Raw genomic sequence first — 27,771 nt, 5'->3', positions numbered from 1 at the left:
ATTTTTAATAGTTTTTTATCACTGATCAAATAAATGGATGAGGGAGAGATGAGATCAACCTCATATTAAGACTGTATATCCTTCTTTTGGAAAAACAAAAAGCATTAAGTGATCTCAGAACTCATTTCTGCACAGACCTCCTTTTCCCTCACCTCCCATAATTCTCGGTGTGTTTATATCTTTGTATTTATTCCTGGAGGAAGATAGAAAAAGACTAAGGAAGAGTTGCCATGGGCTGCAGTATTGACTCAGCAGGTTAGTTTGTTTCTTGATCAGTCCCAGAAATTTTCTAGAGATTTGCAACTAATAGCTTGCTTAAGCTCAGGGCACTTATAAATATCCCTGATAATTAAAATACATGTAGGTGAGCCCTATACAGATACACATACAAAGACTTATATAAGAATATATATTAAGAATTTGTTAGATTGTCCAGTCAGCTTCTGACTGAACACTCTCCTGTGAATTGCTTTCTTTGTATCATCAGTGGATTTAAAAAAAAAAGAATATGTAAAATGTTTTTTGACTGTTGTTAACAAAACCAGTGCAAGTTCTCAGTTTACTCTCAGAATTTTTCAGTGCCGTGAGCTGTTTCAGGGACTGTGTGTGTTTGTACTGAAAAGCAAAGAGCAGAGAGTGCGTATCAAAAATGAGAATCAAAAGGAAAGAAAACATTTATCTGCCTAGAAATACGTGTTGAGGTTTTTTGGCATAGGTAGTAATTCACAGTACAACAGCTGGGCATATTCTGGATTCCTCGTTAGCCTCTTCTTTCGGGATTTCTTTGACAGATGGCACTCACAGATGGACATAACATTCTTAAGGAGCTTACTCTTTCTACTCCCTTACCCACCAGTAACTCATGATACTATTAGAAATCTAAAAGCTTTGACATGAATTAGCCTTACTTAGCAGACTTTAATTTTTTAATCTTTCGAATATGCTGCAGGGTAGTAGTGCTTGTGGAGTTCTTAATCTGTTTACTTAAGTTCTTAGAAGCCAAAATGGAATTCCAATAAAGTTGACATGGCAAAACATGGCAAATATGCTGTCATTTTATTGCTTTTTAAATTGTCATGATAATATTTCTTATTCTTATCTTCTGGTGGAAAAATATAGAATGATACAAAAGAGTACGGTTTGACAACCCAGAAACAGCTCTGTCAACTGAAGTTCACAGAGTTCAGGCAATTTGCTTGGTGTTCCATAGTAACTACATTGAAATCTGAAGAAGATAAACCTAATATTTAAAGTTGGCTGCTCAGTGAAGCTTGTTTCTAGCACCATCAGCTTAAATTAGTTTGGTTTTTATATTTCAAAGTATCATCTAATAGGGTGCCTCAAAAAAGAGCAAACTATGCTCAAGATATTTGAATGCACTTCTGTGATAGTTACTTGTTTGTCATGTACTTGATGTCATTTCTCAATATTCATGCAACTTTGGGTTTGAAGGCCATTATTCTTTCCAATGTTGACTCAAATGGCAGTTTTCCCTGACGAATGTTGTTGGTGTGGAGTTTCTGTTGAGGAATGTGAAACTATAAGCAGAGTGATCAGGTCCAAAAAAAGCATTGTGACAGCTGGGCAGGTTAGAGAGGCAAAAATAATGAGTGCCCTCAGCCAGGTCCTCTGCTGTGTGTATTTGTAGCTTATTAGGAAAGCAGAAGAACACCAGATGAAGATAAAAACATGAAGTCCATCTTTTTGTTTTGTTTTCTAAGTGCTGTGTAAATTCAAGGTACTCTTCCTTCACAAATAGTACATAGCCTACCATGGCACAACTTCTGGTTCATGGCCTATTTTTAATTGTGTTCTTGTACTTTAGGGCCCTTTGCTGGGTGAGCAGTCCACTTCCTGCCATCCCATTTTTCCCAGGGCTTCCTTCATTTCAGGTTGCTTCAGTTTTTTCAGTGTAGGCACAGTTAGTCACAGAAGGATATAATTTAAACACCTCTTTTGAATCTTTCTGCCTGCAAGTAGTTGGGTTCTAAAGAGCCCTCTGTGAGCAAACAGCCCTAATATAAATAATTTTCCTCTGCATGTGTTGAAGTGCTCTGTTCTAGGGAATGTGTATTCCTGAGAATAGTCTTTTATAATCATAAAAAAAAGAATACATATAGTTACTGCAAATTTACAAAACAATTTGGCTCATGAAAGCATGGTGAGAAAAGTAATCCATGCACTGGAATAAGTAGTCCAGGCCAGGATAGTGCCTAGTTTGCATCTTCAGCAAATATATATTTTGCCACCTTGCTTTGCTCCTGGGCATTTTAAATATACATACGCACACATATGTGTGCTGTAGCCATTCTTACAAGGAGATGAGTCTTCTCTGATAGCCAAGGCTTTTTACACAGTGAAAACTTGTGTGACAGAGCAGTGGTGTGGAGGGCTGCTCATGGAGTGGTGTCTGGTAGCTTCAGGCCAATCCTGCCAGCACTGATTATCTTAACATTGTAAGCAATGTCAGAGACTAACCTTGATTGCTGAGCGTTTTGGGATACATAGGGGCTTTCTGTTAGTCAGACTCCAGATCAGGGAAAGGAAGCTTTTAATTTTAAGAAATTTTGTGAGCCTGACTATTATTAAATGTCAAGATACAATCAACACAGTTTTGAATTTTTACCTGTCAAGTTCCTGCAGAGTTGAGAGAGAGAGACTTTACCAATTTTTATGAACTGCAATTTCCAGTGCAAAAATAGGCATAATCTTAATGCTAGGGCTAAAGATACTTTTTGTCTTGAGCCACAAGAAGTCAGAAGTATGTAGGCTGCTACAACTGAACCTGTAGTACTTTGGTGTTACTGCATTTCTGAATTAGGTTTGATAAGCTTTGGTACAATATAACCAGAAGGTTATTAATGAAATAAAATTTAAAAGGCAGCTTTAGTCATAATTTCTGAATCACAGGATGGATGAGGTTGAAAGGGACCTCTCTAGGTCAGCTGATCTAACCCTCCTGCTCAGAACAAGGGTACTGAGAGCAGATTCCCAAGACCCATTTCCCATTGGATTTTTTTTGAGTAGTCTTTTCAAATTAACTGTGATTCTGGATTGGCTTTGATCACTGAATGGTCACAGTGCCTCCAGAGCTTTACACTATTGTGCTGTAGTTCTGTTGCAACTTGTTCCATGTAAGAATATTTACCTCATTTCCCGAGTGTTGTCTCCTTGTTTTTTACAAATCGTATTCAGTTAGCAGCAATTTTTATTGATTTCCTGTGTTGATTTTCAGGCTTCTCAAACGAAGTATTTGTTTTCCAAAGCGGTTATTGTTTCTGAAAAAGAAATAGTTAAAATATTCCTGTTTTGTTTCTCCCATCTTATGTTTGTGCCTCTTTCAAAACTTTTATGATTGTACCTCAATCTTTTGCAGCAGAAGAGACTCTCATAAAAAGCTATATCAAAAACTATTAAAATTACCCAAAAAGAAATAAGGTACAAGGCTCTTATATTTTCATGAAAGTGCATGAAATTTTACTCAATTATATTATTCTGTTCAAGGTCAATGCATTATTAAACATTCAAATGTTCAATACTTTATGTGTGCCCAATTTTATACTTGAATCCTCAGATGATTTTTTTGTCTAATATCAGTAACTCAGGTACAAGTCAACCCTGAGGAAAGTTACAAACTTCTATATTCTTGACCCACTGTGAGAGGCCAGTTAACTTGGTTTTGGGTTTTTAAATTTGTTTTTAACAGTTCCTATGTTAAACTATTTCAGTTAACTTCCATTTCTTTTAAATTTGAACTTTTACAAGTTTCAGAATGCATTGGACTTTCTCTTCTATGCTGGATTGTTTGGCATAAGGAATTGCCTTTCTGATAATGTCTACCACTCTTTTATTCTTATTTCCTTGGTGTTTAAAAGCACATCTGTAAATCATCCTGGCAAAGTACCAAATTTACAATGGTTATCAAATAGCACAGTGTGTTCCTGGTTTTAGTCTGTAAAGCTGACAAGGCAATAGAAATAATCCCTAGGCAATCACAAGTGACTTTGCCATGACATTTCTTTAAAATGCTGCATGAGGGGCCCAACCTGCATGTGAGGGTTTTTTCCTGTCAGCTGATTAGCATTTTAGATGAAGACAAGAGCTATAGGGAGTAAGTAGCTGCCAAGCATTTATCCAAAAGAGTTTTTCAAATCACCCCTTTTACTTGTTTTTTGAAAAGAAGGGAAAAATGGACATAAGCAGCTTTTAAAAATAATTATTCTTGGTTTGCAACTGTTATCATGTTTGAGATATCCATTACTTGGAAACAAATACATATGCACAAATCCCACAGGGAGACATTTTTCTGAGATAAATCAATTCTAGGATATTATAATATGATGTGGTGGAGCATATATTTATAAGCCAGTAACTACACTCTGTTCAAGTGTTCAGGAATGAATATGAGTGCCTGAACAAACTCAAGATATATATGTGTTGGCTGATGTACTCATTCCCTGTTGCTTGTTATTATTTCCTTTATTAGCATTTGAAATTCATAAAGACCATTGGATACCATAAGGTAAACACTGTGTTGTGTCCAGAATACTTGCCTGAGTGGCAGAAATTAAAGACTAGAGCAAAGGACCGGGAGAGGACTTGGAGAGGTCAGCCAGTACTTTCCTTGGGCTGCAAGGCAGGATCAAACTGTAGCTAAACCAGTCTTGACAGACATTTATCTGACTGGTTTTAAAAGAAAAGTGATGGAGATGGTGACATTTCCTGAAGCAATTTGTTGCAGTGTCCTATTGTCGTTATTATGGAAATGTTTTCTAATGTTTCATTTGAGTATCTTTCATTGGTACTTAAATTCATTACTTTCTGTGTTACCACACTCAGTGTGGATGAGTATTCAATTTAATCTGTTTTGCATTATGTACTTCAAGTCTGTGGTGCAGATGCTTCATAGTAGAAGAGGAATGTAATGTAATTACCTTATTTTTAGTGAAAACTGAAGTTATTTCTCTCAGTCTGGATTAGGAATTTAAAAAAGTACACTTTGGCAGAAAGTACAGTCTGCAACTAAGTTAGTTTGGAAGTATCTGATTCTGTAGGTGCTGCACTAAATGTACAGCATGCAGTACATGGAACCTTGAATTTTGTAGTGTTTTCCATTTAATTTTGTGATATTACTAAGAGTAAAACTTGGTTAGGATGTGTGACAATATGAGTGTAAAATTGTCCACACTAATCAATAAATAATGATTATATCACAGATCTAGAACCTTTATTGTTATGGTTCGGTTGATGTTTCCAACTAATTGATGAGAGTCTGTCCATTGAATATAATGAGATTTAGAGGAATCTCCTGCTGCTTGGAGTAGAGAGACTCTTTTAGCAGAGGTGAATTACTGGAACAGCACATACATAATAATTTATTAGCAAGAGTTAAAGAGAAAACAAAGGAGTTTTACAGTGTTAAGATACTGTTTAAGAAAAGATATTTATAAAATAAGATTGGGTATAGCATTTATTTTTTTTTCCCTGTAGTTGCTCTTCTTATTAAGGCTTAAATTCTGAAGTGTTCAGTCTTTGGCTGTTCCTATTGACTTCAGGGCTATATGCAAGGCTACTGCATATTATTTGTTTGTAAGCTTTAGTTTGTCAGCTTTACATGAAGCAAGTTTTGTTTAGTATACAAACATGCTGCAATGGTTTAGGTGCTATATAAATAATAAGGCTAAGATCAAAGTTATTTAAATTATTTTGGTTTCAATCGAAATACGCGCTTTTTGGATTTCACCCAAAAATGAAGGAGTGTCTGTTTAGGAGAAGGCACAGTAGAGTCCTGATAAGAGACACGGTTAATGAGGCACAACATATCCCAGTTTTCTCATGCTGCTATCTTCTGCAGCCTATCTTGCTGGGATTGCTAAAGAACAACTGCCGACTGTCCAAATCTAATTTGGCTCAGTGCACATTGGTCTTTCTGCCAGATGGAGCCTATTTCTACTTTTGCTCATCAGAATTCAGATAAACCGTAGTTGGCAGAATATGGCAATGCAGACTTTGATAGAACCCAGTCTGCTGTAATGGAAAATAGAAATAACCTGCTGGACATCAGTGTCCATACATTTGACTGTGAAAAAGGCATTGTTTGACCAGCATTCTTGATGAAAGTTTACCACTTGTTTCACTCTGCCTATCTAAAGCAAGCTGTCAGTAGAGCATCACAGAATACCTTAATAAAAACTTCACAGGCAACAAATTTTCTCATTTCATTGGAGTGCTGCCAAAACCAAATGTCTTCATTTTTAATCGTGGATGTAGCATTTCTTTGTGAGAGAGGTATATGGAGGGAAAGTCTGCCTGAAACAACAGAAGGGAGTGAAATAAGCAGTTTGCCAAACTTCTGTCCTGACTAAGGATAATCCTGTGTTCTGAAGGAATTTTGGATAAAAAGTCCAGGCATTCTGACAGTGAAGGCTTGGTTGTGTTTTTTCTTAAAGTTGGTAACTTGGCACGGGATGGCATTTCTTGTTGTAAGAGTGAATAATTATAATCATTGATGTCTGCTTTTAACCTTTTGATTTATACTTTTGGGGAATGCTCTTGCATGTTACAATGAGCAAATAATGTGCTGTGAAATCTTTGGTTGGTAATAAGCTTTTTGGATCAGTTTCTCTGTGCTAGCAGTTACACCTGAAATTAATTTATTTTTCTCAAGTGCTGGTGTTTTAATTTGCATTGGTAAAATTAGAAAATTCTGTTCATGTGAATTTTTCACAGAAAAATAATTTAATGTTACCTATTCACTTTGTTCCTTGCTATTCAAGAATAGCATGTCTTGAGGCAGGTGACCTGTTTGGGAAAATTAATTGATTTCTATGTGTTTCTAATGTTAGCATTAGGAATAAATTTTTTTTCTCCAGATTATTTCTTTCTTATCTACTGGGCTCAAATAAACTAGTAGCTCAGCTATCAAATTCCTCCTTTGATTTCAGACAGGTCCATTTCTTTATTCAGGCTCAGCTCACATCGTGGTTGTTGCATTTAGAACAGTGTGAGTCCCTTTATTATCGTTTCAGTTCTGCTGTTTTTTTAAAAGCTCTCCTGTGTATGCAAGGACAGTCCATCAGCATCTGAAATGTTTATTCCAAGGAGGATATGTTGGTCATATTAAGATGTTCCCACTTGCACCACCTGGCCACTTTTGTGATCTTGAGGGGAAAGATTTCCTTTTTCCTCTATTTCTGCCTGATCATTTATTTAAAAGAAAATTGGTCATTTTTTGGAAAGAAAAAATAATAATACAGATCAATAACTAAACCAAGTAAATTCTGCATCATAACTGTACAGCTACCAAGAAGAGGGATCTCTACTGGTCACAAAATCTTTAATGCCACTAGGGATTTTATCACATCGACTAACAAGAACAAGCCTATGGGTTGACCCACTGACACAGTCTTTGGTAGTGTTTGACACAACTGCTGCTCCATCATTCTGATACAGTTCTTGGAATAACTGCCCATCTATTTTTAATGCATCTTCTATTCTGTTTGTCTGGTCACCTCCCCATTGAAGCTGCCCTCAACACAAAATTAAAGTCAGATTCTTCTAAATCTACTGGTTCCTGTTCTGTAGACTTGAGAAACTTCATGTGGCCTTACAGATTTGCATTGATCCAGTGATTCAAGGAATGACATAGATGAACCTCAGGAACCCGTATGCCTTTAAACCATAAGATGATCACGTAATTCAAGTTGTAAGGAACATAAGGGAGTTTTCTAGTCCAAATTTCAATATGCAAGACCTCATGATTCCTCAGGTTTCCTTTAGGATCAGAAATGAACACAGGGAAAAAGTACGTTCACATGTATTAAAAATTCTTTTTTAGTTTATTTTACGGCTGGAATGTGCTATGGATTTAGCATGTCTCAGAGGGAATACTTTTTCTTGAGTCTTACTGAACAAATGAAATTCTACTCTGGCTCATTAACAGAGAAATCAAAATAAATGGCAATAATCCAGGTATCTGCTGTAGTCCTATTTCAGAATGTTGTTTATATTAACACAGTTAGTATGTAAAATGTTTGGGTTTTAATTACAGCTTAAGAAAGTAAACGGTTTTAAAGAGAGATGAGTGAAGTCATCTGGGTAAACATGCCAATCTGAAGAACAGCTCCCCAAATTAAACTAAGAAGTGTTACAAGGAAGGATTCATTAGAGATTTTTCTTTTTTTTTTTTTTTCATTAGCCTTCATGCTCATTTTCGGTGCAAGTGAAGTGTTCAGTGTTGCACACTATTTATGCCTATTGCACTCTCCAGAAAACAGCAGCAAAGCTGCTGTGCAGTGCTAATTCTCTCCTACAGTCAAGGCCAACAAAGCTCAGAAAAGTAGAAGTTGCTCCTAGATAGTCTGTTGGAGTCAAAGTTTAAATGGATGTATGTGTTTCTAAAGAAGTTTATTAGGTCCAGATTTTTAGTTCCTTTGGCGCTGTTAAATCACTCATTGAAAAAAAAAGTTTCTTGGGGTATGTTGAATTCCTGTGTTCCCTTAATTCAGTGTGGAGCATATTTGAAGAATTTGTACTGGTTTGGCTTGTGCCAGGCGCAGCTCTGGCAACCTGCACCCCTTTCACACTGAGCTTCCCCCAGAAACTGCTGTCACAGTAGAACTGAGCTGTCTGGACTTGGTCAGGCTCGGGGTGTCCAGAGAGAACAGTGGTGTCAGAGCAATTGCCCCGATTCAATACTTGCTCTCACTATAAATCTGGCTCATAAAATACCTTTCAAATGCTTACATTTCTTGAAAGTGAGTTATTATTTCATATTTCAAGTGGGGTGGCCTTTTTTTAATTGCAGTGAACTAGTTATAGAGTTCGTAGGGTATTTGGGCTCCATAGCCTTCTAGCCAAATGATATTAGTTGCTTGACAACACCATGGTTCTTGTTGGGTGATGTTTAAATGGTCTGCTCACAATCACCTGGTAACTCTTATCTACAGAGATTCAGCCCAGTGGTCTGTTCACTAAGCCATATCACTTTTCATTATTTGCTCATTAATTTTGCCCGATTTTAGCTACTTGGTTGGAATTTTTGTTCCTTAGTATTTGCCTGAAGCAATAAGTGTTCCTCTTTCCAGAAACAAGATCAAGAAACATGGATTGCTTTTCCTATATAGATTTTCAATTAATAAGGTAATTATTACAAAACCAGTGAGAGAATCTTCTGCTGTGGGATGTGAAGACTTGAAATTCAGGAGAGAATCCTTCATGAGGGATGGATATATTTTCATTCCTCTGCCCCCTACCTAGATATTTTCAGGTTATAATTTTTCCCTCAGTATTCCAGTTGTTATGAGTTCAAAGAACTGTGTGCAGAGTTTGATCCCTAAATACTTTTCAGTTTTCTTCTGCTGTAGCTTTGCACTGCTTCAGAGCTGTAATATTGAAGGAATTTGGGGAGATGCTGATAGACACTAGAGACAACATGGAGTGTCTCTATTACTGATAGTTCTCTTCCTTTTGGTGCCAAAGAATGTTGCTATGCAAATTGGACAGGAACTGGACATGAGGAAACAGGATAGATGTCCTGTATCATGGGAATAGGAAGCCAGTGGGAATGGGACTGTGAGTAAATAGTGACTGCTGAGAACTGAAATGGGATAAAAAGAAAAGATTTGTTAAATTTGAACAGGCAGGGAGATGAGAACTTGGGAGTGAAGAAGCTGAGAAAGAAGGAAATAGAAGGAGAGGAAATTTGGGGTTGGTAGGTTGTGGAGGATTGGACACCTCAGCTTTTGAGGTGAGTCTAGGAGAGATAGGAATAAAAATGCAGTTGAGATGGAAGTAGAAGGAACCAGTCCATACAGTGAAGAATCTGGGATAAGCTGGGGGAGGTCGAGTGAATGTGTAGAGAGAATCCCATATTCTCTTAGGAACAGGATCAGTTCTGATCACTGAAGAGAGTAAACAAATGTGATTCAAAACAAGACCTGGAACAAATCTCATAATTCTAATGCCATCTAATTGCTGCAGGCTCTGTAGAGATGCAGGGTTTAAGACATTATTTTTTCCCATAATCACCACCTTCACACTCTGCAGTTACACTGGCAATAATTACTCCCGTTCCTTGTTCCCCTCTGGGGCTCATAATTTTCCTTCCCTTTGCTTATAGCCTACTCTGCTCTGCAGGTACCAGCAATTCATGTCTTTCAAACTGTCTTTTATTAATGTAACTCAGAATTCGGAACAGTTGTTCATAGCCCATAGCTTTTGTTACAAGAGCTGAAAAGAATTTGTATTTATTAAGTCGGTCTTTTCTTTTTTCCTTAACTCTAAAAATTGTTCATATGAAGTTATTACTGAGCATTACAAATGCCTGAAGATTTCTACAAATGCAGAAAATTTTCTACAAGAAATCGTTCCTTCAAGTGCATTCAGTGTTATTTGCAGGTTTGATTTTGCACAGTATTGACAACACAATGAGGTTTTTCATATTTTCTTGCTGTTTTGTGAGATTGAATGGGAGAGGTTGGGATGATGATGATGATTATTAATGTTATTATTATTTCTCTTGGGAATATATTAAAAGATAGAACAGGGATAAATGGAGCCTCAAGGGTGACTCATGTTTTTGTTTAGCTTGAACTAGGTCCAGCTTCTAGGAGGAACTAGATTTTAGGTGCATGCTTTTGCAAAGTGTTTGAAACTGAAGTTATAATTCCAGCAGTCTCAATGGCATGTGTTTGTTTTTATTTAGAAGTGTGTTTAAGGAATGTTTTTGGTGGGTGAATGCAAAACAAACAAAACTATCTGAATCTGGAGGCTGCAATTCTTTGGCATATTCAGTGTCAGCAAAAATCAAGTGGAAGAATGGTCTTATGAGAATGGACTCAGTTATTTTTTCTGATTTACTTTGTAAAGAATTGGCTTTATGCTCAGTTGCAAGTTATGAAATTATGATTTCTTGCAGAGTTTGCTTCATAAATATTTCTGTGTATTTGAGAGGTGCCTAAAGTTTGTTTTCAGCACAGGCCATTATCTGCTTGTCTATGAGTAACACAAATTCAGGAAGTACTTTTCTTCAAAATAACAAATTGTTACTGTATTAATTGTCACCAAGTGTGTGACACTGTGACACCTTTATGACATAGCTTCTATAATGTTGTTCAAGCGGTGGTTCTAATTTTTTTTCCATTGTAAATTATCCATAAGCCTTGTCTATAACTCTATTTCCAGCTGGGAAACAAAACCAAACCCCCAACAGTAGCCAACCAACAAAATTTGCTTTCAGGTGCAATGTGAACATTTTAGTATGTGAATATTCTGAGATTTGTCTGCAAAGCAATCAGTGACATTTACTGTATAATGTTAACTATTTCAGGATTTCATTGGCCTTTGTTCTGTTGTGAAATCTAGGGGTTGTTTTCCAGCTCCAGCATAAGCATGCCTCTTCCACTTGAGAGCATTTCACTAAAATTCTTCAGATGATTTAAAATTTTATATACAAAAGCTCAGAGCAAGTAAGATTCTCCTGTCTACCCTTGAGACATGAGAGGAATTTAACTACACAATTCTTACTAAAATTAAAAAGCATTGTAGGGTTTGACTGATCTACAGCCCCTGTCATGAAATGTCTCTAGTGCAAATTTCACTATGAGTGACTGTCTTCTGTTTACTGACGGGTTGCTGGTTTTGAATTAAAAGGCCGTTGCAGAGTTAATGCTTGGAATGCATCTTATGCAATACATTTTGTACTAATGCTGGAATTTGTTTAATTGCAGGGATATAAAACCAGACAACATCTTGATGGATATGAATGGACATATTCGATTAGCAGATTTTGGTTCTTGTCTGAAACTGATGGAAGATGGAACGGTAAATTAGAAAGAATGATACATTCCTAAATATTTTTTCTTCAGTCCTTTGATAGCCACAAAATGTGTGCTGATAAAGGGAAAAGATGCCTTATGGCAAATGAAATGGAACTGGAATTAGTACTGGTATATAACTAACTTCCTTGAAAATACAACTGCAGACTGCTTGGATCTGCAGTATATTAAAAACTTTTTAGCATGCAGTCAACTCATAAATAAATAAAGAGAAGCTGTGCTGTCAATGCCAAGTAGGTGTTTATGAACTATAAATCTCTCGGTTTTAAGCTCTGAGCTCTAATCTTTATTGAAAATGTAAGCTTTGGTATGAGCAGGATGAGATACTGAAATATGATGATGTTCTTCTAGTACATTTAAATTTGCACAGTATATAGTAAATGTGACTAGAATGTGATTCCAGTCTGTTTAATCATGTCCCAGTGGGTTACAAAGTATATGACCTAATAAATGTGATTACCAAATCTATAATTGCTTACTGGCTCTAATCCTGACAATTGACAGTTTCGTCCTTTATCTGTTTTGAAGTATTGATAGTAGTTTAGCGAAAGTATATTATTGGGATGCCTATAAATGTAGTGCCTTGGATGCTTAAGTATTTCTTTATGAATTTAGAAGCTTTTGCTTGTATTTAGTTGTTTTTGTTACAACAAGAATGCTGGGCTAAATTTATATTACATAGGCACAGGACCACGGTGTGCCATCTGTAATGATGATTTTATTCCTGAAAATGTAATTTCTCCAGGTCCAATCTTCAGTGGCAGTTGGAACACCAGACTACATCTCTCCAGAAATCTTGCAGGCCATGGAAGATGGAAAAGGGAAGTATGGGCCCGAGTGTGACTGGTGGTCCCTGGGCGTTTGCATGTATGAAATGCTTTATGGAGAAACGCCCTTTTATGCTGAGTCCTTGGTGGAGACCTATGGGAAAATAATGAACCACAAAGTTAGTGCACTTTCTGTCTGTCTCTAAGCTAATTTGTAATAATGGGGTAGCTTGAACATGTATTTAAAAATAAGTTTTTATGTGCTAATTATGTTAAATGATCATAAATGTAGAACAAATAATATGTTTCCATGTAGCAAGTTAATGGTTATGGATTGCAGATGACTTTTCTTTGGGATAAAGCTAAAACTTAAAATCTGGGTTTGGAAATATGGCTGTTAATTCACTCTGTGGAGTCTGTCTTGGCTGCATGGCATCAGTCCTGTTATGTTTCTCTCTTCTGGTGAACCCATTCATTGGCTTGTGCAGAAGATCCTAAATTGTTCTTCCACATGGAGCTAGCTGTAGAATTCAACAGCTGTAGTGTAAGAGAAATTTAAATAGAGGAGAAAAACTAGAAGACAAAGAAGTCTTAGTAGTTTCTATCCTTAGCAGAAGTCTTTTCCTTGAAACCTTACTGCATGTATTTCAGAGCTGGAGTATTTGCACATATCTTTTTCTACATAATGATTTTCACTAGGAAGGTAATGTTTCCAGCTTTTTCTTGGTAATAAACTATTTCCTCTTATTTTCAATCTTTAAGGAGAGGTTTCAGTTTCCTGCTCAAGTGACAGATGTCTCTGAAAGTGCAAAGGACCTCATCCGAAGGCTCATTTGTAGCAGAGAGCATCGACTTGGCCAGAATGGAATAGAAGACTTTAAGAACCATCCATTTTTTGCTGGGATTGATTGGGACAACATTAGGAACTGTGAGGCACCTTACATCCCAGAAGTCAGCAGCCCTACTGATACATCAAACTTTGATGTGGATGATGATTGCTTAAAAAACTCCGTAAGTATACAATTAACATTTTGATGAATCAGCCTTTGTAGTGTGTTTTGTAACAAAATGTATGGAAAAGGCAGTTTATTTCACTGTGTTCTGCATAAATTACAGGTAGATGCTGCTTTGAAGAACTAAGAGGAGAATACTTTCATAGTTTGTAGGCTGGTTCTAAAATCATACTTGTGTAAGGATAACTTTTGTAAATTCATTGTAGCTTTCATTGCCTTTAGCTAATATACATTTGTTGCAGTAACAAATTTAGTGCCTGTGTCTTAGAAAGAATAGTACGTTTACATACAGATAGTCTGCAAGACTATTTCTAGCAGAACATTAAGACTTAATACTAAGTTTGCTTATTCATTTTATTGTATTTTATTGTTGTACTCTAATTGTTCATATCGATGTTAGATTCCATTCAGTTCATTTCCACTCAGCTTTTCCAGCCATTTCTCTGACTTGGAGTTTTGGGAAATATAGGAGAAATATTACAGCCATTTCTTAAGGAACAAGAAAATCTTTTTACCTTTGCGCAAAATGCTCCACAACTGTTGATTTTACCAGACTTTCTATTTCTGTGCTTTTGAAAAGGAGCTTTGACAGATGATAGATGTCTTAGCCTTGTGTTCTCTCCTTGGAAATATCTTGGGGTGTGTTTGTGTGTGTGTCTGTTGAAAGGTGCAGAAACCTGCTGTTTACATGTGAGGTAAAGCATTTTCACCACTTTCATTTTCTGAACTGCATGTGCATCTCAGTTTCACTCAGTTTTCTCGGCCTACAGATAAGAGCTAACATGAATTGATATAGACAAGACAATCATTATTTGCATTCCCTTTTCTCCAGCTGCACATTAAACATGGACAACACTTTGGCTAAAACACTTTGTGGGTGTCAGTCTCTTCTCCCAAGTAATAAGCCACAGGACAAGAGGAAAAGGTTGCCTCAAGTTGAGGCAGAGGAGTTTGGAAATAGGGAAAAATTTCTTTTCTAAAAGGGCTGTCCAGGAAAGTGGTGTAGTCAACTGTTACTAGAGGTTTTTAAAATACATGTAGACCTGGTCTTTAGGAAGGTGATTTAGTGATGGACCTGACAGTTAATGGCTGGACTCAATGAAGGTCTTTTCCAATCTAAATGATTCTGTGATCTCTGATTAAATATCAGAGCCCTTTTCCATATGGACAAATGAAGCAAATCAGTGTAGCTGCGTAGAATGGCTTGCTTTTTTTTTCGTTTCCTCACTTGCATCTGATATTTCCACTGCCCTTCACAACTGAAGTATTTTTATCTTAAAACTTGTTTATACAGTCTTCAGATTCTTCTTGCATATTATTTTGTCCAGCAACAGCTATGAGGATGAAGTAGCTGGAGTGGATGCTGTGTATAGCAGGTCTTTGTGAAGCTGAAATACCTTTTGGAGGCTGTTCACACATTTTAGTGTTGTCTATTCCATCACTCCTCCTTTTTAGTGTCCAGTCTCCCACCTGAAGCTCCCAACCTATGCCTGTGCAGTGTGAATGCTTTACCATTGTGAAGAAATAGGGACCTGAAGGTGAAGAAAGAATGCTCCTCTGCTGAGTTCTGGATTCTCAGCTGAGAAAACCGAGTCCAGTTCTTAATTTGCTGTAGACATTTGGGGGTGAAAAGCAATGCCCATGAACTGTTAGAGATGAATGCCAGTTTCTGGAGCTTCTTTTTGAGTTTCCTAATTTGAAACATCTGAAGGTTTTGTTCTGTTTTAATATAAGGATGTTATTTTCTTGCCATTTCTTTTCACACCTAGTATCTCAGAACTGCTGAAAAAACCTAGCCTAAGGCATTGCATGACTGAGAATATTTTACATTTTTGCTTTGACCAGTGGACATTGTATTTCATATTGCTTTGCCTCAAATTCCTTATATATAACCTGAAGGTATTTTCTCCTCCATATTTCATACATATCTTTTGACAAAGTTACACATACTCACACTGCTGGTATAGAAGTCAGCACCACAGATAAGCCCATGAGATCTCTTTTTTTTTCCTAAAAATTCTTGGCAAGATTTGAATTGTATAGAGCAAATGAGGAAAACCCAGTGCTGTAGATAAAAGACAGTGTTGAAAAGCCATGATTGTTGTTCTTCCTGAACTTTGAATGAAACTATAGTCCCATGGAAAAATCATACACATAATAATGAAATTTAAAAAGTATATTGAGTGTACACACAAGAATAAGGGGCAAAAACGGTGTTGTTCAGACAGCCTAGGTTGTGCTGGGGTTTAGATTTTAACTGTTTGGTTTAGTAACCTTATTGAGAAGTATGATAGATTCAGTTGTAATTTTCTCAGCATGATTGTACAGTTAAATTCACACAAGCAGTGGGAGATACATATCGTGATCTCCACAAAACAAATTCTTTTACAGAATCTTACCTTATTATCAATAGATACAATATTTTAGAAAAGTAACCTGTGTGCTATCTGAGAATTGTCATGAGGGCTGTTAAAATCATGCTAATAAGCATTTGATATGTTTAAAGATATCTGTAAAGACAGTTTTGAAATTTGAATCTATGAAAGGTAAAAACAAAATGTAAAGGAGAAGTAAAATTTTACTTTTTCTAATCATAGTAATCTCTAATAATTAATATTTTTATTATGTTATAGTGGAAAGTTAAGGTTTTGTAATTTGGTCTTGTCCTTAGTTTCCAAAATGCTCAATTTCATGAATCTACACAATCTAGCAATATCATTTGTGTTGTTTGTGAACTCTTTTATAACATGAAGGTGTTTGTCAGCTAAGAGGACAAGGTTGTGATGTAATATAGCTGACACCACCACTGGAAAGGTAATTTCAGATTTCTTCTGAATGCAGTCTAACTCCTTGTCCTTTCCTGCTGAGTTTTACATGAAGGAAATGCACAACTGGTTCCTTTCTTCATTTTTGTTTGGGTTTAGAAAAAAATCATTACATATCTTCTGACAATTTAGAATCTTTTATCACTTTCCAGTGCAATAATTGTCTTCTTGGGGGTTTTCTTTTGGTGACTGTTATGGCCATGTCTAGTAGAGCAACATAAGCCTTGCATCTTGGGGTTAAACAGGAAGCTTTTAACAGAACATTTAAGAGTGTTAGAACTTCAGATAGTCCAAGTAAAATAACAACAGAGTTATTTTAGCCTGAAGAGAAACTCAAAGATTTGTCTTGGTTTGTAGTTCTTTGTCTGGCAAGAAAGAGGAGCAAAGAATGAAGGAATGGTCAAGGCACTGATGGAATTAGAACACTCTGTTGTATTACTTCTTTCTAGTAAATGCCTACTGATCGTTCTTTCCAAATAGAGATGGCCCACTCATAAGTGGGCTGGTAATTCTACAGGCAGAAAGCCCTGTCAGCTGAATAGCAGAGAGTAGTATAGCAGGGAATAAAAGGTGTTGCTCTTTGTGTTAAGAGTTTCTTGGAAAAAAGAAGGAATAAATTGGCATCTTGTATGTGTAATATTCTGCTTTCTTCCAAAAATAGCCTATTTAACTAGAAAAAGCATTTTTATGTGAGCATGCTCTGTTTTTGCATATGTTAAATGCTATTATAAATAGATTTGATTGATGCTGTTTCACATTTGGGCTGTAGATAAGGATGACAGTGACTATAGTTCATATAATACTATCACTATAACTTCTCATATGGTTAAACTGGAAAATCTGTTTAAGTCCGGTAGGATACTGCTTACTCAACTGTTGTATTATTTTTCTAGGAAACAATGCCTCCACCATCCCACACTGCATTTTCTGGCCATCATTTACCATTTGTGGGTTTCACATATACAAGTAGCTGGTAAGTTAAGACTTCCAAAATTCTCTGTAGGCTAGTTACACAGTATTCTAACTTTCTGTCTTTGAAATGCATTGAACAGATATCAAAGAATGTGGTTTATTGAGGAAATTGCTATTATCTAAAATGCTGTCTGTTCCAAAGAATGAGCTCTCTGCAGGTAAAATTGATGTACATGTAAAGGTCTTGTGCTCAGGGGAGTTTTGATGAGAAAGGTTGCTACTAGAGAATGTATAAAATTACCTGCACACGACAAAGCTAAGACTAGATGTGTAGACCCTGGCAGAACTTAGTTTATTAGACATTAAAACCAGTTTTATTTCTAGCTTTTTGACACTCTCGTAAGTCTGAATAGAAATTTTGTAAAAATTACTTTAATTGACATCTGGTATTAATGTAGAATTTATTTCACTCATATCCATTGCTAAACTAAACAGGGAAGTCCCGTATATGCGCCTTGTTTATGAAAATAAATAAAGAAAGAATGTTTTACAACCATTGAAAAACTAGGCCTATGTTTCTGCTGGGAATGTGACTGTGTCCTAGAATGTCCTAGACTTCAAAAGGATTATTTGCATAAGTAGTGGCATGTGTACATGAGTAGCCACAGCATTTCTGACATGTCCATGCCCTAGTTGTTATGAGATAATTTCACACCATTTTTAATGATTGTTGTCTTTAAAGCATTTGTGAGATTTGATTCAACTATTCTCAAATGAACTATTATTGTAGTCTTACTGTCTAGGCTGTTGCTTTTTGCTGTCTGGCTAACATAGACTGTCCATAATGATTTTTAATCAGGAGTTCATCCAGTTCAGTGTAACAAAAAATGCATTGAGGACATCAGGCATGCTAGGTAAAACTGATTTCAATTTCCAGTGAGCAAATACTAACACAGTATTCTTTGATGTTATAATAAATGGCACAGTAATTAACTGCTTAAACAAACTGTTTATTGGTTGATGTTTTAAACTAGGCTGTTGTAAAATCCAATACTATTTATTTTTTTCCCCCAGTGTGCTTTCAGACCGCAGCTGTCTAAGACTGACAGCTGGACCACCCTCCATGGATCTTGATGCCAACATTCAAAGAACTTTGGAGGATAGTTTAGCAACAGAAGCTTATGAGAGGAGAATAAGACGTCTAGAACAGGAAAAGCTTGAACTTAGCAGAAAACTGCAAGGTATAGTAATTAAAAAAAAAACATTCTGTCATTTTAAAACTTAGATTAACCTGCAGTTTTGTAAGGCACTATTTATACTATGGGAAAAAAAATTAAATATACCTCCTGGAAATTCTAGCAGAAAAGAATTCTTTTCATTATTTCTGTTGACAAATTAAATTTCTGTTACTCTTTATGCCTGATATGCACCATGTATGCAACTTCCTGTGCTAACTTTGTTTTCACTGTACCTTGGTCACTATGGCATAAACATTTCATTCTTAAAACTTCTAAGAACTTACTTTGTCCAGCTGACAATTACTGAAAAATTGACACTTAACAGTTGGAAATTACGAATTGAAGCATGCCCAGTGCAGGATTTTTTGGCATGTCTTAATTTATCAGGAGTATCTCTTTGATCTCTTCAGATGTCAGACATGTTATTTGTCCCTCTCTCTTCCATCTTTTTCTAGAGTCCACTCAGACAGTGCAGGCTCTGCAGTATTCAACAGTTGATGGCCCAATAACAGCAAGCAAAGATTTAGAAATTAAAAGTTTGAAAGAAGAAATTGAAAAGTTAAAGAAACAGGTAACAGGTATGTTATAAATACTAATGTAAAAGCTGTAACAGGAAACTGTATTTTGTCAAGTTGTTTTTTCCTCTCCAATTGTAATGCTAGTTTTCCTTGGCTTTATGAAAGAGCCTTCCAGTCTGTTCTTACTTTTCATTTTACCCCTCACTCGTCCACTGTATTTCAACATTTTCTCCCAATTCAGTTTGAGTTTTCCCAGTGGCAAGGGGTAATGCATGAGAGAGGATACAATGGGCCACAAGGCTGCACTTCCAGCAGCAGAACTCACCAAGGAAAACTGGCACCAATATTAAGTCCTGCCCACAGCTGCATGGCCCCTTCTCAATCTGTGCGTTCCCTGCACTCTCTCATGACTTTAATTAACTCAGTTAAACAAGGCAAATGCTGTTAGATAAAGAGAATTTAATCAATTTATGATCAGATAAATCAGCACAAGATGGGCAATAGAAGCATATGAGGAAAGGGAGATGAGAGGGAGAAGAACTGCCTTTCAGCTCTGCTGTCAATGAGCTGTCATTCCTTTCAAAACTGAACATTTATTTTCTTTGCTTCTGAGAATTCTTGAAGATTTTATGAAAACTAAGGTTTTGGCTGTCAAATACCTCAGTACTTTAAGTTCAAAAGTGCTTTTGAAATCTGTGCAGCTAAAAAGATTGATATTTTAAATTAATGTTATGCTGCCTTTTATCAGGACTCTAAAACTAGTCAAAAAGCAAAGATCTAGTTAGGCCAGAATGTGTGTTTTACAGAGGCAATGAAAGACATTTAGGGAAAGATCCATCTTTTTCCAGCCTTACTTTCCCAGATTCTGGACAATTCATGTTTTGAGAACTTTGAGAGGGAGGGCTTATATTGCACCACAATGTTGAATATAGCTATGAGTGAACCAATTTGCTGTCTCTTTAGCTAATACCTTTTTAGCCTGCCTTAAAGGCTAGTATTCAATATTCTAGATTTGATATCCTGAATTAAGTTAAAGGGAGTTTTCTCTCATGGTGTTTCCTAGCATAGGGCTCCTGCTACATGTCTCCATAATGCTGTCTTTAAAATAGAATCCTGAGAACAGAGAGATCTCAAAAAAAGAAGGAAAGGAAGCACAGCAAGGCTTTTGTTATTTAGGAAAATCAACAAGAGACTGTTCAGTATCAGGTCTGGAACCAGAGAAACAGCAAGAAAAAACCAATTAATCTTATAGAAATAGGAAAATGTCTGCGTTTTGTGTGACAAATCAGTCACAAGTAGTAGTAGATACATCTCTATTATATGTCCATATCTTGCCTAAAGAGATCCATGGCTTTCCCTCTAAGGCAAGGGAAAAAGAAACAGCCAGAAAGGTTGAAGGAAACTACAAAACACATTTGTTCTGGTTTGTATTTGTGACAAGACTTCATTCAGTTCCTGAAAGTGTCAGGAATGCCAGCAGCGACACTCACAGAAGGAGTAACTTGCACTAAACTTGCAGGCACTTGACTTGATGTGTTTAGGCTCTGCAGCTGCCTTATGGGGCAGGAACAGCTGTGTGAACAGAGGAGTGCTGCACATAGATTACAGCCTGTTAAAATTGTGTAGTCTGAAAAAAGCTCATTACAGATACGCAGTTGGACAGCTGCTCTGGAGTGATGCAGCAGTTTTGTATTGTACCATAGGCATTATTTTTGGATAGGAACATGGCTTAGCTAGCTCAGGGAGGATCACTCTGGTTTGAATGATGCCATGTTGGCACTTTATCAGGACAAAGGGTTTTGTGAAATTTTGCTCCAGCCAAATGTCTCTCGCTGCTGTAATGAGGATAAAGACAACATGATCAGAACCCCCTTCTCTGCAACAATCCTTAGATCAGGTTTTGTGTCTTTGGGACCACTGAAAAGCAACATTTACAAGATCAGCTTTTGAATAAGACCAGTCATTCACAGAAAAACATTAGGATCAGCTTTAAATTATATTTTATTCTTTACTATTGAGCTGCAACTTAGTTTATTGCTGAAAGTATCACTTCCTTTGGTAATGAAAAAAAATTAAAAGTGTGGAAACATTCCCCAGCATACCCATCTAACCCATCCCCAGTCACCACACAATTTTGCCAGTATATACTTGAATGTTTGTCTGATCCAGCCATTTGTTAGAAAACACTCATTTGTGCCTTAAGCTGTTACTAATAAAAGGAAATTTGATAAAATAAAAAGAGAATGTTCTATTTTACTTGATTTTATGGGGGGTTTGAGATAGGTTTTAGAAGTATATTAATGGCAGAATACAGAAACAAACCAGGTGATGGCCTTGTCTGAATGCTTCCAAATGTAGGGGAGCTTGTAGTTCCGGGTTTTCTGATAGCCTTTTGAAAATCTAATTTTTCTGCTAGATCTGATGAACTTTTAAGAAGGTTCAGTTCAGGTGCAGAGCTGAACTTTTTATGCTTTGGGCTCATCTCTAGTCCAACTAAATGTAATGTAATAATGTATTACAGTCAGTGTTTGCATATATTATCTAAAATGTTAGATCCAACTAGGGTGGTTAAATGGTAAATTACTATTTACAGCACATATGTCACACCTAGCTTTTTGTTATATTCTTTAACCTGTTTTATTGCCTTTTCTGAAACTGTAAGAGTAAACACCTGCTTTAAAAGGTAATAAAGAATGAACTCAAAATTCTGTCAAATTCAGGAGTGTCACCAGGAGGGCTTAGAAAAATACATTTTTCTTGTCTATCTGGTTTTCCAGGAAATGACAAGCTAGCATATGCTTTCAATTTTTGAGGTCAAAGTTATAATTTTTGTTCGCTAAGTTACATAGGAGAAAACTTTGAGGAATCTTTAATACTGCCAAATATGTAAAGGGCAGCAATGCAAGAAGAAAACAGAGCCATGGAACAAAGTAGTTCATGCACAGAAAAGGGATTTATCTTGGCTCAGCAGAGCCATATATAAACTTTCTTTTCACTGGTGACTTCAGAGTAGACTACATAAGGGAGGCAGTTAATAATTTCTGGCTTTGAGCTACTTCTCTTATTTAAGTGCATTCTTTTAAAATTTTAAACAAGAGTCAATGAACTAAAACAATACTGAATATTTTTCTGGGTATAAGCTAATGGTATTAATTTGCTTATAAAATTCTTGTATTTCAGAAATTAACCCTCTTAAAATGTATGTGTTTTTATATTTGATTTCTCCAAGAGCCAGTCTCTTAGGGTTACATTTATGAAAATGTAGTTAAAGGCTGTTATTAAGAGTATAGATAGGTTCCTGTTCTTTGGGTAAATACAAGTGGTCTGAAGACCTGCCCACAACTAAAATAAAAAACAAAATGTCCAGTGACTTCATAGAACTTGGAATTAACTTACCTTCCTATATATCTTGCTTTAAAGTCTTGTTTTTAAGTAAAGGCTACGAGGCAAAAAAAAACCCTATTCACTTGCTAGAAAATTTCAGTTGCCATATTTTATGCATTTCAGTTTTTCTTGTAGAATTTGAGGGTATTATATGACATTATTTAACTGTGCCATAGAAATATACTGTCACTGTATAACTGGCTGTTGGTAAGAAACTGGCTGCAATAGTTCTCCTTTATTTATAGTAGTAATAAAGCAGATCACATAAAAACAAGTGGTTTTCACACTAGAAATAAGTAAAATCAACTGAAGTTAGTTTTAAAGAGTATTGACAGGAAAATGCGTGCCAGCTCTTGAGTGATCCGTTATTTTTACTGTTTCTTTTTGGGGGAAATTGGGAGGAGGAGAGGGAGACTGTTTATAATTACAGTATAATAAAAGGTGTGTTATATATTACATCACAGCACATAAAAGTCAAACGTCTAAGTCGTGTTAAAGCACACATTACAGAATTATGTATAGAGCATGGCTGTTATGATGTGAGAAGACAAGTTATCATTTTTGTGTTGTTTTCCAGCAAGCTGTGACCTTTCATTCTGCTCCCCTAAAAGCAGATAATGGCAGCTGAAACAACCTGCTCCCTATTCTAAGTCAGAGAAGAATTGCCTTATTTTGTGATTAAATGGAACCTAGAAAAAATATTGAAGGGGCTTCAAGCAGCTAGGCTATGCTATTCTAGAATTATGAGTTTTCCCTTAGAATATTTAGAGTTCTGCTGCTTTTTCTAGAATCTGGTCAGCTAGAACAGCAGCTCGAGGAGGCCAGCACTGCAAGGCGGGAGTTGGATGATGCTTCCAGACAAATAAAGGCTTTTGAGAAGCAAGTCAGAACGCTGAAGCAAGAGAGAGAAGATCTTAATAAGGTAAAATCATTTTGTCAGCAACTGTTCTAAACCCTCAAGACTGCTTTATTTTTGTTCATTTTGCTTGTAATAACTTTAAAGTGTAAAAACTAATGAGCAGATAACAAGTGTGTAGCATGACCTACTTAGCTTTCTGCCGTTTTTTGTTGGAGAGGAGGATGTTATTTAACACGTTGTCTCTGTGGCTGCTGGGCGCTCCCTAAGTGATTGCTTCCACATAGTGAACAACTCCATAATCCAGATTGCATGGTGGCTGCAAAAAAGGTTTTATAGCTTCACATTTAGGTGATAATGATAGGGGTTAGAAGACAGAGTGGAGAAGAACTATTGCAGACAATTTAGAATGAGGCATGGGTGAAACAGTGAAAAAATGTGAAGAATATGTTATTAAGGCTGTGCCACAGAAATATTTCCAGAAGGGAGATGTGAAAAATTGCCCAAGTATGAAAATTGAAAAGTAATTTGAAATAACTACAGTTAAAGAATACTGTATTTTATTTCTTCTTCTCTATCTCCCTGATCCCTCATTTTCTTATTTATAACATATTGTCTTTCCTGGGTCTTTTTTGTATTCATTATTAAATCAACCTGCAATCAGGTGTGAAATATATAAAACCTGTTTTTCATCGTGATTGTATTGGTATTTTAGAGTCCACACTGAAGTTGTTGTGCCAGCTGTGTTTAGCACTGTTTCTTCTGACCCTTAGAGCTCTTAAAATTTTGAAATGCCAGTTTGTCCCAGAAAGACCATCTCTCTTCTAAACCAAGTCATAGTGATTAGGACATCTTTTTAAGAACCTTAGAAACATTTTTATATTTACATGGATGTCAGCAGTGCCAAATATTAATTCCTCATTTTGGTCTTTTTTTAATCTGGGAATTTGCTTTTCCTCACTTCTTTTTCTGCTCTGGTTTGACTGAACATTATTGAACTATTTAAACCCTCATTGGTAGTGTGGTGGCACAAATCTAGGGCACAGCAAGCTTTGTGAAGATATTGTGGTGTGGAGTTATCACTGCACTAGCAGTGTTATTTCATGCTGGTTCTTTGAAAAGTATAGTTATATTATATTGCTTTTAGTCACTGCAGTGTTTTGTTGCCTAGAACTTTCTCTGATATTTGATATTGAGATACAGTGTATGGAAATCCTATTTGTCATTGCAGGCCAGTTTTCAAAAGTTTCTTGTGTAAAAATTTTCATAGAGCAGAGTCTTCCATTCAATTTTAATAATTTAGTACTTGAGATTCTTGTAATTTATTTAAGTAACTTTTAAAAACCAATCTAATGACATTTTTGCATTAAGAAAGCAAGGTATTTTTATATTGTAATGCAAGTGCTTGAAAACCATTGTGTTTACCTGTAATAATGGAGTAGATTCCTGCTTGGTTTACGTTTATAGAGTTTTACTAACTCTAGTAGTATAAAGCATGCCTCTTTCCTTATTTATAGAGGCATGCAATCTGTATTGTAGATGCATCCATGAAATAAAAAAGAATATGTAGTTTCTTTTCGCTGTGGAGAAGGTGTTAGATGCGCATCCAAAGACAGAATTGGCCTTGTAGCTTTCTAGGTTTATTACTTAATTCTTTTTTTAAACTGTAGGAACTGGCAGAGTCTAGTGACAGATTAAAATCCCAAGCCAAAGAGCTGAAAGATGCACACAGCCAGCGGAAATTGGCAATGCAGGAATTCTCAGAGATGAACGAGCGGCTGACAGACTTGCACTCTCAAAAACAAAAGCTTGCCCGCCAGCTCCGAGATAAGGAGGAAGAAATGGAAGTGGTGATGCAAAAAGTAGAAAGTTTAAGGCAAGAGTTACGCAGAACAGAGAGACTTAAAAAAGAAGTAAGTGGTGAGAAGACTGTTTAGACTCTATGAATAAAGTTATATGTAAGGTTTTTCTGAGTACTTTTTTAAATTTGTAAATCTTTAACCTTTTGTCTGTTGTTTCAAACAGTATTGATTTTGTTTTCTAAGACTTTGAAGTGTTCAGTTTGGTACTGAAGATTTCTCTCTTATATTGAAAAACATCAATAGATTTTGGAAAAAAACCCCACAGAATCCTATCTATTAAAAACGTATGTACTTTTGTAGCTGGAAGTCCAAGCTGAAGCTGCAGCTGCTGAGGCATCCAAAGACAGGAAATTGCGAGAGAGGAGTGAACAGTACTCTAAACAGTTGGAAAGTGAAGTAGAAGGGCTAAAGGTTAGTCTGTTTTGATATTAACACCTGCAAACTTACTAGTCAACTAGGACTTGGATCTGTCTGATTGCTTTCAGATGTAGGACAAAAGGGTTTTGTCAGTCTGTCACTTCACTTGGCGCTGAATGTTAACACAGGCATGCACTGCATTACTGCTCAGAAAAATGAACATTTGCCTGATGTGCTATTCCTTAATAATCAGCTATGTCTCACCACATTGCTTCCATTAATACTTTGTTTAACTATGCCTGTTAAAAGCTTTTTTTTAGCATAGGATGGTTGAATATTTGAAGATAAACCTGCAATCTAGGCATGTTTCTGTATAGGTGTTCTGTCTGCTGTGTTGTTCCTCATGTTTCCTGCACAATAGATGTCAACTGATGTAACCATAAAGGAGCAGTTTTAGCACATTCTGCCTCTCAGCCAGAAGATGAGGCATTTTTTCCCAAGAACAGCATTGACCATGAAGGCTTTGTTTATATTGATGAGATTGCTCACATGTGCATGTGATTTTAAAAGAAGAAATTTAGGCAGTCAAGAATGTTGACTGTTGTTTTATCCTGTGATTTAGCTTTTTATGCAGTGCCCAAGAGAAGTTAGGCTTTCTCAAAAATTGAATAGAAAGTTTTTAATTTACTTATGTGGATTGCTCTTCATTTACAGCAAAATCCTGTTCCAAATGTTTTGTGCAGTAGGGTAATTCTAAACTTTTTGGGCAAAATGTGAGATAAGACCTAATCTGGTCTTAATTTAAATGAACAACCAAGTCTTTTTTCATTAGAATTCTCTGGGACATTTGTGAACATTAAGTTATGGCACAGAAAATTTGGTAGTTTTTTGCAAATATTCTTCAATTTGGCCTTCCTTTGCTAAAAGAAAATAATGAAATCCATTCAATATGAAATTTGGATTAATAAAGTTTCTACTTCTGTGAATTCAGATTGTTACCTGAAAATTAACATGTGCTTCTTCTGCTTCCATGGATCTTCCCCACCAGCAAAGAGTTTGTATGACAGTTTAAGAGGCGAGAAGAATTTATGGGAGATCTGTTGAGAATAAATTATACGCTGATTTATAACACCAGGGCAAGTTTGGCAGAGGAGGAAACGAGAATTTTAGCTTTCTTGGTAATATTTTACAATTCAGTAAGCACACTTGGGATCATGTGTGGTTGTTGTGATACTGCACTGTCCATTCAGTAAAAGCTCTGCGTGGCTCCCTAGTCAAATTCAGGGAGCTCTCCTACACAAAAGCAAGTATTTAAAGAAGAAAGGAAGGTTTCTCCAAATGAGGAGAATAGAAAAGACCATAAATGATGGAAGGTTAAGAGTAAACAGGATGTTGAGAGCTAAATGAAGAGAATTTAGGAAGCGTTTTGCAGAGGATGCTCAGAGTGATTGTGGATAGTTCTTTAAATCCAACATAGAAAACTTCAAGAAACTCATGGGGCTGCTTGGGGTTGGAAAGGGCAATCTCTGAGCTAATGGAGCTGTGACCAAAAATGCTCCACAAGTCCTTGGTGTGTCAGACTTCACTGCTGAAGGAGGGGAGATTGCCACACAGCTTGTTCTTTGCAGCAGGCTGAGCAGAGGAGCTGGATGTGTTTGGGATGATTGCAGGAAGCAGGAGAGCTGGCAGGTGAGTCAGATGTGAAGTCACCTGAGGGAGTTCTGAAGGAACTTAAATGAGAACAGAGCTGCTGGCCAAGATGTGAACCTGCTTCTTACAGGCAGCCCACTGTGCCACTGTAGCTCTCATTCAGATCATCTGGGGAGGTGCAGAGGACTGGGTGCAGCTTCCTCAGGAAAGGAGTAGAGGCTGTGGTAAAGGATAAGGTTAGAGAGTTCATGGATGAAGAAGAGCCTGTTGGGAAGAAGGCAGTGTGCCTTCTGTCCAGCCAGGTGCTGCAGCACTTGCTGGGGTTCTGCAAACTTGTCAGTGAAGTGTGTGGGCAGAGAGGGTCCTGTGGATGTCATGTATTCAGATTTTCAGTAAAATCAGACTCAGTCAGCAGTGTGCTCTGTTAGCCAAGAGTGGTGCATTAAACAGCAGCTGTCAGTGTGCCAGGAGATGCATTATGTCTCCGTTGCATCATTTGTCCATTTGAAATAGGCATGTGTGAAAACATCTATTTGGAATATGTGCTCACAT

General features: G+C 36.6%; 1 protein-coding gene across 5 annotated transcripts in view; it reads left to right on the top strand.

The window, feature by feature from the left end:
* The window catches only part of CDC42BPA (CDC42 binding protein kinase alpha), a 180,341-nt gene that overhangs the window by 90,695 nt on the left and 61,875 nt on the right, over positions 1 to 27,771 (top strand). For 3 of the 5 annotated variants that reach the window (XM_063391149.1, XM_063391145.1, XM_063391148.1), the window contains exons 7-15: positions 11,730 to 11,823; positions 12,583 to 12,783; positions 13,367 to 13,615; positions 17,336 to 17,415; positions 18,429 to 18,595; positions 19,048 to 19,170; positions 23,283 to 23,416; positions 25,021 to 25,263; positions 25,513 to 25,623. In XM_063391149.1, coding sequence (XP_063247219.1) covers positions 11,730 to 11,823; positions 12,583 to 12,783; positions 13,367 to 13,615; positions 17,336 to 17,415; positions 18,429 to 18,595; positions 19,048 to 19,170; positions 23,283 to 23,416; positions 25,021 to 25,263; positions 25,513 to 25,623 — 1,402 coding nt within the window. The remainder of the gene's footprint in view (positions 1 to 11,729; positions 11,824 to 12,582; positions 12,784 to 13,366; positions 13,616 to 17,335; positions 17,416 to 18,428; positions 18,596 to 19,047; positions 19,171 to 23,282; positions 23,417 to 25,020; positions 25,264 to 25,512; positions 25,624 to 27,771) is intronic. The other 2 variants (XM_063391146.1, XM_063391147.1) reach the window with 2 other exon arrangements.

Source organism: Prinia subflava, chromosome 2 (genome assembly GCF_021018805.1).
Source record: "Prinia subflava isolate CZ2003 ecotype Zambia chromosome 2, Cam_Psub_1.2, whole genome shotgun sequence".
In the NCBI taxonomy this organism is placed as follows: domain Eukaryota; kingdom Metazoa; phylum Chordata; class Aves; order Passeriformes; family Cisticolidae; genus Prinia; species Prinia subflava.
The sequence above is the reverse complement of the archived record's forward strand: the minus strand, read 5'-3'. Positions and strand labels throughout refer to the sequence as shown.